The 13,607-nt window shown below is 37.0% G+C and overlaps 1 protein-coding gene across 2 annotated transcripts in view; it reads left to right on the top strand.

The window, feature by feature from the left end:
* The window catches only part of pof1b (POF1B actin binding protein), a 39,590-nt gene that overhangs the window by 3,612 nt on the left and 22,371 nt on the right, over positions 1 to 13,607 (top strand). For both annotated transcript variants that reach the window (XM_015029191.1, XM_015029192.1), the window contains exons 2-3: positions 84 to 701; positions 6,502 to 6,588. In XM_015029191.1, coding sequence (XP_014884677.1) covers positions 153 to 701; positions 6,502 to 6,588 — 636 coding nt within the window. In that variant the 5' untranslated portion in view covers positions 84 to 152. The remainder of the gene's footprint in view (positions 1 to 83; positions 702 to 6,501; positions 6,589 to 13,607) is intronic.

Raw genomic sequence — 13,607 nt, 5'->3', positions numbered from 1 at the left:
TATATATCTTTGTTTTTTTTTTTTTTCTTAACCTTTTGTCTTCCCCCAATTTTTTTTTTTTTTTTTTTTTTTTTTTTTTTTTTTTTTTTTGCTGCAGCTTCGGTTGTTTTCCTGTCCGTCTGAGCTGCCCTGCTCCAACGTTTTGAGTCAACATGTCTCACCAGTCGACCCAGAAGTTTCAAACGTACAAAACGATGACATCCGAGCCGGTTGTCCAGTCGACCCAGAAGTTTCACACTTACAAAACGCTGACTTCCGAGCCGGTTGTCCACAAGACGCAGAAGATTCAAACGTACAAAACGATGACATCTGAGCCGGTGACCACGCAGGTGTTCTCGACCAGGTCGGTTTCACCGGCGTCTCCGCTCCCACAGGTCTCCCCGGTGTCTCCGGTTTCACCGATACAGTTGTCTTCGGTCTCTAATGTGACTACGCTGCCGGTGACCGCGATGAACGGCTCCTACGGGACAATGAGGTACCTGGTTCCGGTGCAGCAGGCCATGCCCCAGCAGAACTACATGTTCATGCAGCAGCCCATGATGCAGCAGGCCGTGGTGCAGCCCATGATGCAGCCGATGGTGCAGCCGATGGTGCAGCCGATGTACCTGCAGACTCTGCCCCGTGTGAACAACAGCAGCAGCCATGGGACTGAAATTATCTACCAGCAACAGCAACAACAGCAACAGAATTTTATTACTGAGGTGAGTGCTTTCATCTCTCTACCTCCAAAGAGAGAATCACTAGAAAATAAAATGTTGCTCTTAAAACTTTAAAACATTTGGCCTGCGAGCAAAATTTTAAGGGAACATACTAAAACTTGGAGTTTTTGTTTATGATTTAAGGTACATATTTGAGCTCAGAAACTTAAATGTATTGCAACTTTAACAAAATTTTACTGCTTTGGACTTTGACTTATTTCGATGAACTGACTAAGAAAGGTGGAGCACATTTACGTCACATGCAACCTCAAATCATGCTGCCTTCACTGTAATTTAGAAGTGGGAAATCAAAACTCTTGCTCGTGTTTGCTGCTAGGGATGCACAAAAATATCGGCATTAACGTCAGTATCGGCTGCTGTAGGTCATTTTAAAACATGTGATATTGGCCCTATAAGTAAACATATACTAATAACAGATGTCATAAACATACCAAAGTCTCAAATACAGCATTAATATACACTATTTTCTGAACATTTTCCAACATATTTCCCTTGGATGAGGTTCCAATCTCTGTTTTCGTCGATCTTTCTAAATACGGACAACTTTGACCTTTGAGCATCTTCCTGTTGATACATTTTACTTTTTAAAATCATAACCAATGTTTATTACCATCTTTATCTCCTGTGTTTGTGTGTTTTGTAAAGGGGGAGGGACATGGTTGGTATTTGTTTGGTCATGTGATAGTAATGCCTGTAGGATTGTGAGGTGTTTAACTGAAGCAGATGAATAATGTCAGTGTTGTTGTTTCATACATTTGTAGGTTTTTGCCGTCTGTAACCAAACTTGCATAGACAGTTTTGTATCCACTTTGACAACTGATGGTTTGAGTAATAGTTGACATAATAGCAAATCGAACTGTTCTGCAAAGAAATGTGCTTATTCAACTTCAAAAAGTAAAACGAATAAATATGAGGTTTCTCAGATTTGATTTAGTTTGATCAAGAGTCATGACCATGTTTGAAAAGAGTGACCAAACCAGAGATTGGAATCACGAGCAATGTAAATGAGTTGTAAAATCTACAGAAAAGATGCTGTTAAGTGTCTTTAATTATAAAAATTCCTAAATAACTAGAAATAAATGGCTAAGTGGTTAACATGGCAATGATATGGTAGTAAGGGACAAAATCCTGGGTATAAAATGGGTTTGTGAATTGGAGAAAAGACAAATTGATAAACAAAAATAACAATTCTAAAAGTCATTGAGACGCAGAGGCTCTGGCCAATCCATACACTCGAGCTCTGTCTGCTAATATGTATCCAGAAATATGGGAGGGTCCACATTACAAACCATACATTTGAAAAATGGATACTAATGTCCAGGAAGCCGTGACTTACAGTAAGGTAGTTGAGTGTAGAACAAAACAAGGAAAGTGCAAAAAAATGAAGGGAATAAAATAACCAACACCCAATCTAATCTGGCATATGTCAGCAACCATTCCAGACTCAAAGTAAACAGAAAGGTGTTTCAACACTAAAACCAATTATTATTTAATCTTTGTATGAATAGTAATGAATTCCTTTTGTCTTCAAATTCCAAGTTAGACAGATCAACAGAAACCCTCCCATAAGTCGAGGGTTTCTCTGAAAAGCTAACCTTAAAAGCCTCTATTGGTGCAGATCATGAAATGTGTTACAGCTCAAGAAATACTCTTTGTTTACACATCTAGTTGTTTGTATCTCATTAAATCAGTGGCACCCACAGTTCTGAAGTATACCTAATAGTGATCATGTTACTTCAGAGTTTGTAGGTGTGAAATTCAGAGAGATTCGTTGTTGTTTGGTTGATTTTGCTAACATGTTCAGTCAAATCTAATGGCTTCTTGACTCTCGACCCAATATTCAAGGTATGTTATGATGCAGTGTTTGTATTTCTGAAGAAAACCAAAAGCAGCATAATGAACTAAACCCTTATGTTTGATTCTCCTATTATTTCAGTTGACTCTCAGACTCCTAATAGCAAATGGCTTCTTGTTAAACTGTTTAAAATGTCATTTTTGGCAGCTAGAAAATGTTTGACTCTTGACTTATGATCCTGGATGTTTAAGGTGATTATGTGTCATTCTTCACTGTGTTCACTTTTCTGCTGTATTTTGTTCAGATTTTAACAAGTCAAAACTGTACTTGTAAATCATTATGACCTAGTTATTGAGACAAAAGCATGCAAGGCTTCCTGGTGGACTGGTTTTTTCTGTTTATCTCAACCAGGTAAATAACTGGCAAACGGCTCGTATTAAGAGCTGGTTCTGCTGCAGAAACTTTAAGTCAGACCTAACTCCAACTTGACCTTGTTTTGTTTTCATAAATCAGTTTGGGCTCACACTGAGCTGTCAGACATCTCTGTTTATTAGTTTGCCAGTCATGATCCATCACAGATGTCAGAGGAAGACAGAAATGCGGTGCAGGGCTGAGGCCTCAGACAGGCTGTGGCGCTGTGGGGATGTGTGCTATGTGGCACCAGGTTCTCAAATCTCACACCGGGCTCTGAATTTTCACAGCCTAGAGTATCTGTCAGGAATATGATGAACAGAAAGCAGATGACGTAAAGGTCCGCATACCTGCAGATCTTTTGCTAATTTGCATATAAAACAAACTCCCGCAGAGTGTGAACCTTCCAGGTTTGAACTTCCGGGTTTTGTAACTCATAAATGAAGGATTGTTAAAAGACATACTACACCTCTTTAAGATTTAAAAACATGACATGACTTTGTTTGAATTTAAGCCGTTCCATTGTAGTTTTGGTTGGATGTTTAGGGGCGTATCTTGCTGGAAGTTGAACTTCCACCCAAGTCTCAAGTTTTTCCCCAAGGAATGTCCCGTAATGGTTCTGTAGTATTCAACATTTCACCAGCACACATTTGTCCACGTTTTCTGTTCCCCCTACATGGCTTTAAGCAAACCTTGAACAGGTTTTTGCTTGCCACTTTTCCATGAAGGTCAGATTTTTGGAGTTTCCAGCTAACAGTTGTCCTGCCAACAGATTCTTCAGCTTGATCTAATCATCTCTGCAGCACCTCCAGTGTTAGCATGAACCTCTTGTCTGCTTTAATTAATCTGCGTGCCTTGCATTTCCTTTCTTGCTCTTTCCATTTTTCAAATAATCAGTAGCAGCGGTATGTAAACTTTTGCAACTGCGTTAATAAGGTGCTCATTTTTTGTTTAGCACTTTAACCTTTTTGCTAACTTTGGAATTGGTAATTGGCTATTTCGTAAACTTTCAGTTAAATAATGTTAGACATGTTTTGAAGTTTTGGTTACGAACTGATATGAATTCTTTAAGTAGTTAAGATTTTTATATTCATGCTCTTATTTTGAAGTAGGGGAAGACCGTTAATTCAGTATATCAGGTAGGCGTGAAATAACAAATTTGATCCTGTTAAGGGAGATGTGCTGTCCCACGTTTTGTTATTGACACATTGTGTACATCAACATGGTTGAATTTAATGCATTAGCATAAGCTTTTGCTAAGTATTTTCTTGGTGTAGCAACTAATGTTTATGAATGGCGCACTAGGGTTAGGGATAGCCCAGATAACCTTTAACGGATAGACTTGAAAATTCTCTCCTTGACCCATCTGATGTGTTTATTGATCTTCATAATGCTGTTTGTTAACTAATGATTTCTAAAAAAACACTAAGTCCTTCATAGAACAGCTGGGTTTAAACAAAGATTAAATTACACCCAGGTGGACTCTATTTACTAATTAGGTGACTTCTTAGTGCATTGGTTGCGCAAGATTATGTTTAGGAGTTTAAGCGGGTTGAATATATTTGTACACCTTAATTTTCACATTTTTATTTGTAAACAATCAAACATTCACCAGCCTCCTTCTGGTTTGCAATCATATGCTTCTTTCTGGTGGTTTGTCATATAAAATACTTTTGTTAGGACACCTCCATTGAGAAACAACCAGGAGATTGCCTTCCTTTTAATTATCCCGATGGAAACTATTCCCTCCTTTTGCAAGGTGAACACTGCTGAAGCAGAAACAGAGTTCTGAAATACCTTTTGATTAACAGTCGGTCCCTCCCTACAGTACAATGTTAATTTATTAATATAAACTCTCATTGATGGTTCTGCCAATTGTCTGAGAGTTTCTGTTTGTTTTCTTGTTAATGGCATCAGTCTGGTCCTGAATCCAAGTTCTTGCCGGTTAACTTGTTCTTGGTCTGCTCGTGATTTTATAGAGGTTTACAGATTCTCCTGCTGCAGGCGGTAAAACATATCAGCTTCTCCATGTCTTCCTCTTTTGCCTTTATGCATAATTTGGCCTTCTATACACTTCCTTAGTTACTGATTTGCTTATGTTTGGTTTTCAGCGCACTAGACTATTATCAAGGTATTTGAGGTGCTTTTTTTTTTTAAATAATGAGTAATATGTGCCACACCCTCTGTGACTCTGCTGCAGCTTAGATTTGTAACACATAGATTAACTCTGCTTCCTGTGTGTTCAGCGCCTTTCTCTTTGACATGTGGATTTTTAAACATATTACATAATGTTCTGTCTGAATTTAGTTTTTAAGGACACGCACAGCATCAGAATCAAATCTGGCATCATATTTCCAGTGTAAAAAAAAGAATAGAATTGGTTTATATTTCCCCTTTTTAATGAGTCAAGCTAAATACATACATAATATAAAATATTTATAACATACATAATAACATAATTATTTAGAATAGAATAATTTGTAGAGCACTGTCATTGTAGATGAGGATTATAGTGAGCTAACCTAAACATAAAAAAATCCAGCAGTGATGGCTGGACAAGAAATTAATTGCAAGATATTGCAATTGACATGCGATCAATATCAATATGTGTCTTATAAAATATTCAATAATTTCACTGCACTTTGGTCCAAAACCACATGGCATTCTGGGGGATATAGGCAGAGGAAAGGCTTTAGCAAGGCGGCATAAACTAACTCACTCACTCTTTTTTGTGCAGCAGCAGTTTAAGGCCAAAGGGCCTCATAATCACTGAAAAATAAAAAGGAATGGCGTGGAGTGAAAACTGGATAAAACAGGAAAGGTCATGCCACCAGTTTGGCAGTATTTCCAATATTTAAAACAAAAAAAATAATCAATAATTATTCATATCAACTAATATAATCGCATATGTGGTGGTAAGTGTTTTAGCCTTACGGTCCATCCCTACTGTAGTGGAGGACTTTAGGCTATAGGAATGGTATATCATATCTTGTCATATCAGGAGGTAATTCTGGCTTACAGTTGGCTTTTTGTTTTCCTCATACCTTCAGAGTGACATCAGGGTATAAGTACAGGCGTCAACACCTGCTTCACTGACTGTAAACACCAAAGTCTGTGCATTATTACAATGTATGTTTCTTTTCAAGTCATGAGAAAATGTAGAACATCTTTTTCTCGCAAGCATCTCATTTCTTTATGGAGATTTTTAAAAGCTGCAGGTTTAATCTCATCAGCAGACGGGTTCAAATCATACTTATGTTAATATTGACCTCTTCTGTTTGCACATTTCTTTCGTTACCTCAAGGAATTACAATAAAATTACCTTCTACTTGTCATAGCCCATTAATTTTACTATGTAATAAAATTAATTACATAGTACAATTAAGGTTTACTTGTGTGAGTCACAAGTAAATCTTCTAGCTGCTTTGCTTAGTGATGCCTTTGGATATTTTTTTTTTATTTTTTTAATTTATTTTTTTACATTAGAAACCAGTAAAGTCTTAATTTCTGGGTCTGATGTCCAAAAAGACAGAGTCTGATTCTCTTCTGTCTTCTTTTTCTGGTTGTTTGTTTCAGACTGACGCTCAAAGCAGCCATTCAGTGTTCAGCCAGCCGTCCAGTCCCAACAAGAGCGAGGCAAGCCTGCTGGAGGTGGAGCAAGAGGTGAGCGGCCTGACAGATACACATACACATAGCAATGCACCGTGAACCATACTGCAAAGTCTGATTGGTGAAAAGGGAATACACAGTCAAGGAAAAACATGGAATTGAATTATTTTTCATGTCTGGATGAACACTGGTTTGGAAAATAGGAGCATGGAGCATTGCATGTTTGTAATTTCAGACTGTATGCCCTGATTTTCTTCTTGTTGTTAATTACAGCTTACAGAAATTAAAAAAGTGCAATAACAATTATTACTATTGCACACAATCAATGGGAAAGTTTTGACATTTCTCCATAGGAAGGTACACCACAAAACATTATTGCTAAAAACATTGGGCCATCATGCAAGCATGTTGATGGAAAATTGAGTGGAAGGAAAATGTGTGGAAAACACAACAAGCAGCACTTTTCACAAATGTATATTGAGCCCTAACTGTCCCATCCTTTGTGTTAATCCACTACAGAACTAGAGGTGTCAGAAGTCCTATCTGGGCTAGGGAGAAATAGGATTGGACTAAGCCTGTCACAATAGCAAATTTTGCTGGGCAATAAATTGTTCCAGAAATTATTGCGATAAATGATGTTGTTTTTGTTCTGACACTATCTTGAAACTAATATATTGATAATGGCATAATAATGCCAGTTCAATTCCTCAAAGACAGATAAACTTTAATTTTGTACAGAACATTTTATATTGGAACTGGAAGTCTTCTTCAATATCCAAAATAACACACAACAACCAAACATAGCATATAAAAAGGACATTAAAAACTACACACAAGTGAGTCAATAAATACAATGGGTTAAATTGCAGTTTAAAAAATATTAATCGCCAGAATGGAAATTATTAGAGCTTATTTCAATTTGTCATGAGATTGATTAAATTCCTTATTACGACTATTATGAATCATTAAGACTAAATAGAAATAAATGACTACAATGTTATGTTACTGAAATAAATACATTTTTCAAAGGTTTTCCAGTTTATTCAGATGCTCCTGTCAACAAGAAGCCTTTTGAATTTTAATCCCAACTTTAAATTGCAGTTTTTTTTTTCTTCACTGTTTTCATAAAACCTGGTTAGAAATGCTAAACATTTGGACAATCATTTCAACACACACTTGATTTAAACTCGGAGAAGAGTCTTACACCAGCATCAGCTCTCCTACGAGTTGAAACTGCACCAACAGACGCTTCATGTTAAAGAGCTCAGGTGAGCGTTCTGCACTTCTGCAGATAAACGAGCCAGCAGCTTGTTGCAACAAGTAGAATGTAGCTTCTTTTTAAATAAAAATCAATCGGGTCATTGAAAACAGAAACTGAAAGAGTCTCCTTTTCTACTACAGTATGTGTCTGAACCGCTGCAGCTCAGAGAAGAAATATAACTGTGATAATGAGAAACAAATTAAGTTTCTAATGAAGTTGGGAAGAGATTATTACACAAACATTTACTTGCCACTCCCATGAAACCAAACAGCTAACGGTTGAAATTTACCCAGGAATTACTCAGTGACTGTATCAGTCAACATGATCTCAGGGGGTGGAGAGCTAATCCAGTCTGATATTAAAACACTGCCCAACCTCTAAATTGTAAAAGGTTATTTGAAAAGGAAATCACCCTACAACAAATCTGTTCTACATAATAGTTAAATAAATTGTTAAGGAATTAGACTGGAATTGATTATGAGCCAGACGTCTGGGTCTGAAGGAACATAAGTGAACTTTTGCATGACATAAAATTGCAAAGAAAGCATTTGGCAGATACAGAACATGACTCTGAGGTGGGAGAGTCGTGCGTATTCTTTGTTTGAGACTTCAGAGCTGAGTGTGCAGCCTCGCCCTCCTTACTCCACATTCACACACTTAGCCCCACGTTGCTCACAATCACAGGAACTCCTACTGTTGCAAGGACGGGTGATAGAACTGGGGCGTGTCTGGCTACGTCCCAGAAGCCTTTGCAATAGGTGGGGAACATTCCTTTGATGTGAACCTGCAGCGTCGTGTATTTAGCAGGGAGGCTCTTTGATTTATGGCGTGTCTGTCCCATTTGACTTGGCACAGCCTGACAAAAGTCTAAGCTGCGTTCACATGAACAGAGAAGGAGTAATTACCACTGCTGTGTCACTTTGGACCTCTAACCTGCTGTCTAGCTGAGAAGGAGGGAATGCTTGGCCAGAAGCACATCCACCACCAAACTGGGCTGCTGTTGAGAGCTTTCTGGAAATCCTAAAGTTTGCTCAAAAACCAGTAAACCCCCCCTCCCCCCAAAACAAAAAATCTTGCTGAACTATACCTAGAAGTTGGCTGTCCATTTACTACATTCTACAGAAAGCTTTTTTGGCAATATTTAAATGTTAATACCCATTTTTGAAGTAAATGTATATAACCATTTATGCTTTTGAACATATATCTGTAACATTTGTTTGACTTTCTTTTACTGAACTCAAAACAAAAATGCATAAAAGGCCATGTCTGTTTTGGTGCGTTTATAGACAAAAAAAGGTGGGAATTTTTAGTTTTGATGTATTACCCAGGAAAAAACAAAAAACAAGTCCTGCACTGCTTGAACTTCCTGTTACAAGTTTGAGATGCCTGAGGGGAAAAAAATTAAACATTTTGATAACTGGCTGCCTGATTGGTGAATCACTATTTAAATATACCTTTCAGTAAAATTTATGATAATATGCCCATAAAGACTAAGTTTCTCTGCATTAAGAGATATTTTCCACTGTATTTGTGCTTCTCGTCTATAATTTTATGATGGACATAAAAGGACATTTTTAAAATCTTTGCTTATCTTATTTGCATACAATCAGCAGATTTTTAGAAACAGTGATGCACCAGATTACTTCCTATATGCTTGAAATGGCTTTCTATGCTGCAATAACAGTGGAGTCCTTTTCATATTTTGTTTTTCACCTTTGAGTCTGACCTGAATGTTTTCAGTAAACCTCAGCAGAAGTTACTGACTGATGGCCTGATACATCTTCAGCCATGCTCATGATACATTTCTTTAGACTGCTGATGTCAATAATGTGAGAGTTTCTGCCACCTACTAGAGCAGCATTTTGACTGGAAATTCAGAAACGGAGGCTAAAAAAAGAATTACTTACCAAAGAAAATAATCATTTAACTTGCCTAACACCAAATCAAACACAATATTTTAATAAAAAGAACAAAGATGTATTAATTTGTGGGAAATGGATATGTGAATCTTTGTAGATATCAATCAGTCAAGTTTATTTGCATAGCTCATTTCAGCAGCAAGGCAGTTTGAAATGCTTTACATAATAAAAACAAAAAAATTTACGAAGTTATAATAAAACACCAAATGGATATAAAACAAAAATGGCTTTGCATGTTAGCCATATATTTTTTTTAGATTTGATTATCTTATTTTTCTTGGTGTAGCTATGTATTTATTGTTGGCAACGAAAGCAAAATCTAGATTAGCCCAATCTAAAAGACAGTACTTGTTTGATTTGTTCATAAAGACTTTGGAGCTACCATATTAATATTTGTCCTGCACTGTTAGATGTGTAATGTTCATATATTTCTACATAAGTCACCTGGCCCGGTAGTTGGCCTGCATTTAGCATATTATCTCCATGAAGGACACGGCAACAATGTCAGCTTGTGATGTCTGGAAATCTCCAGTTTCCAGGGTATTACAATATTTTAGCTTTATTTTAGTAAATGAAAAATCTCTAACAGCTACCCCTAATTGAGTTTTTATACACAGTTGACTGACGACTCACAAAGGTATGTTGCCTGAAACCCTGCTGTGCTTCTGAATAGAGGACTAGGCCCTAATTTGGTCAGTAAAACTCTTGCCCTGTAATTGAACTCAATGATTCAATCCCTTTAATCATCTCCAGTTTCTCCAACGGTTTTTGGTTTCATCTTACCTTCTTCCTTGTTAATTAGTACTTCAGAAAATGATTTTGGCTGTCTGGCCTCAGGCACTTGTCCTCTAGATTCTGTCAACCTGGTTATAGGAAAATGTTTTGGGTGGTGACAAAATTTAAAGAAACTTGTTGCAGTGAAGCAGCCACACCTCTTAGTGGTTTCTTGAGCAACAGAAACGGGGACTTGTTGTCAATCCGGACTTCATTTTTTCTCTTTTCAGTTTTTTTTTAGCTTTTCACAATATTGCACATCTGAAACCATTTCCTAGGCCTGTGTTGCTGTTGTGATGCTATTTTTACCAGAAGTGGAAATATATGGAAATCTCTCGACACTCCACATGTGTTAGTAATAAAAACAAAGCGACTAGCGGGTGTGGAGGCCTGAAACACATGTTTGTGTTTGAAATGAGTAAAAAAGGATCAGCTCTGGTGGATTCCAGTTAGAGCTGAGGTGTTTAACGTCAGGGAGGATTTGGGGTTTGACCTCAGCTGTTTGAACACTAATGTTGTGCAAGAACAACTGTGACTCTTACTCCTGGGTTACGAACACACACCGGCAACCATGCTAGGATTGTGTTAGCTGCTATGTCAACATGTGAGACAGTAGGCAGCAAAAATAATGGAGAAACAGATTTAATAGAGTGAACTGCATACTGCTGTAGTTGGCAATGTGTTTGCCTTGCAGCAAGAAGATCCTAGATTTATGGAATCTGCATGATCTGATCTCACACATTGGTTATATGTCATACTCCATCTTCCTAGTCCAAAGGAAGTAGTGGGCAAAACTCTCTTTCTGCTCTAATTTACTTGCCTCTTTTGTAAACTTTCAGTTGAATAATGTTCAACATCTGTGTTGAAATTTTGGTTAGAAACTATTAAGAAGTTTACAAGTAGTCAATATTTATTTTTTTATTTTGAAATCTTTGAACACAGATTATGCAGCAGTTCTGTTTTTTCTCCTCATGTTCTTTTGATTTCTTAAACAAACATACACAAAATAAAACAGACAATAGAGAACAAGATATAAACATAAATACCATGTCAAAGAGGATTATAGAATATGCAAAGTATAATCCTGAAGTTAAGTTTGTGTTCTAGGGTTGTATTCTTTCAATGGGAGAATTGAGGTTGGCTATAGCATTAGCTTCTGCTAAACAACACGTTGGACTGTAGCACAGAAAAATAAGGCGTGAAGCCTGTACACAAGGCTATAGCTAACGTTTTAATTCTACTAAAAATAAGTTTGAATACTACGCAGCTTCACTTCTACCATTTTTTTAATTTGAAGAATTAAAATAAATGGTAGAATATGAATCTTTCCATTCATATTGTCACACTCACATTTGCAGATGACATAGGGCTGTATTTAATATATTGTCACAGCCCTTCCGTGTGTTTAGCCAGTTTTAGGAACAACAATCAGTGATTTAGAGTTGCATCTGTGGAACGGTTTTGTGCAGTAAGACCAAGTAGTCATCATCGTTCAAGCCTTCTTTCATAGTCCGAGACAGGAATGAAAAATCTTTTCCAAAACCAACACATGTTGGAGTCACAATGACGATGAGTGATCTCTAAATGGAAGGTGTGGTGAAGCAGAAAAGCCAGAAGCATGCTGTACTTTGAATAACTGACTGTTTTACCAAAAGCTGCCTAAAATAAGATGCAAGCAGAACTGGGGCATAAAGCCAGTGAGAGAAGTGTCAATTGACTGTCGGCTATTTGTAAATAATAGCTGCTAGTGCCTTTCACTAAATATAACATGCAAATGTTTTACTCTCCCACATAAAAACAAGTCCTGGAAAATCCAGTTGTAACTTACATTCTTCTGATTGAGCAGATGAAACTGTGACAGATTGAGGTTACCGCCTGATCAATTTGTACTGTATATTGGCCTGCAGTTATACGCTGCCATCAGGTTGGTACACGCCAGGGACACACCTGCATGAGTTATAACCTCAATGACTGGCTTGATTCTGGTGCAGTAAAACGTGGACCTTATCCAGTAAAAGACTGTTATTGTTGAAGGGGACTCAGCTTTAGGGTGGATATAGATTAAAAACAAGTCGGCACACATACGCTCGAGAAGAAATCCCGTTGGTTAAGCACAATAATGCAGGGCCTAATCAGGCTTTCATCCTGCTGTTTTCTTGTTTAGTCTTGAATATTAAATCCATTGAACCCTTACCCCTTATTTTCATAAAAACCCAAATTAACACCCTGCCAAACTGTGACATTATTAGATCGGCTCTTTTTTTTTTAGATGATTTTATGTCTCAGCAGCCTGTTCTCACGATAACTTTCAGCACTGCTGTCTTAGCAAAGTAAACAGAAATGCTCATACACCGGGATTTTAACAGTTGCTTATTACTCAACTGGTAATCCAATAATCTTTTTCCACCTTTACTTTTTTCCACACATCAAACCATTAGTAGGTCTGAATGTAATTTTTTTAGGAAACTAGTGGTAAGCAAATTCATTAACATCCACCATCAAGACAGCCAATTATGAAGTTATGGACAGAATACCTGACAATTCTTTACTCTCAAAAGGGTACCCAGTCATACCATTCATGCATCAGATATTTTAAGAAAAAATATCTACTTCATTTGACATAACCTTCCTTTGGCCAAACTGAAAACTGAACCACTGCCTAAAAGTATTTACAGAGATGTTGCATAATAATTGCTTTTATTTAAAGCCAAAATAAGTTATTACAGTCATCCTCCTAATATATGATTAGCCAGTCATTAGGGTGATGCTGTCAATACATTTAGTTTTGATGCATAGTAATGCATGGAGTGGGTAGTCATATACAGGTATTTAGAAAAATTAGTATGTCATGTTGTTCTTATTACTTCAGTCATAAGTAATACAATTCATGTCAGTGTTGGCTAAAACAGTAAGTCATATTAAAATTTGTTTAACAAATGTTGAAACAGAATAAACACCTGATAAATTTCATAAAAGTTAAGTAAATGTACATATTGTGCAGAGTATTATTTCTTCTTCTTGTTCTATTTCTTAGAAAGTACAACTGAGAATATAACAAACTGGCATTACCTGGTTAATAGCTAGATTATTAGCCTGGCTAGCTAGTCTGCACATCTGCT

The sequence above is a fragment of the Poecilia latipinna genome, unplaced genomic scaffold (assembly GCF_001443285.1).
Source record: "Poecilia latipinna isolate Pla-1442-1.1 unplaced genomic scaffold, P_latipinna-1.0 Scaffold146, whole genome shotgun sequence".
NCBI classification, from domain to species: domain Eukaryota; kingdom Metazoa; phylum Chordata; class Actinopteri; order Cyprinodontiformes; family Poeciliidae; genus Poecilia; species Poecilia latipinna.
The sequence above is the reverse complement of the archived record's forward strand: the minus strand, read 5'-3'. Positions and strand labels throughout refer to the sequence as shown.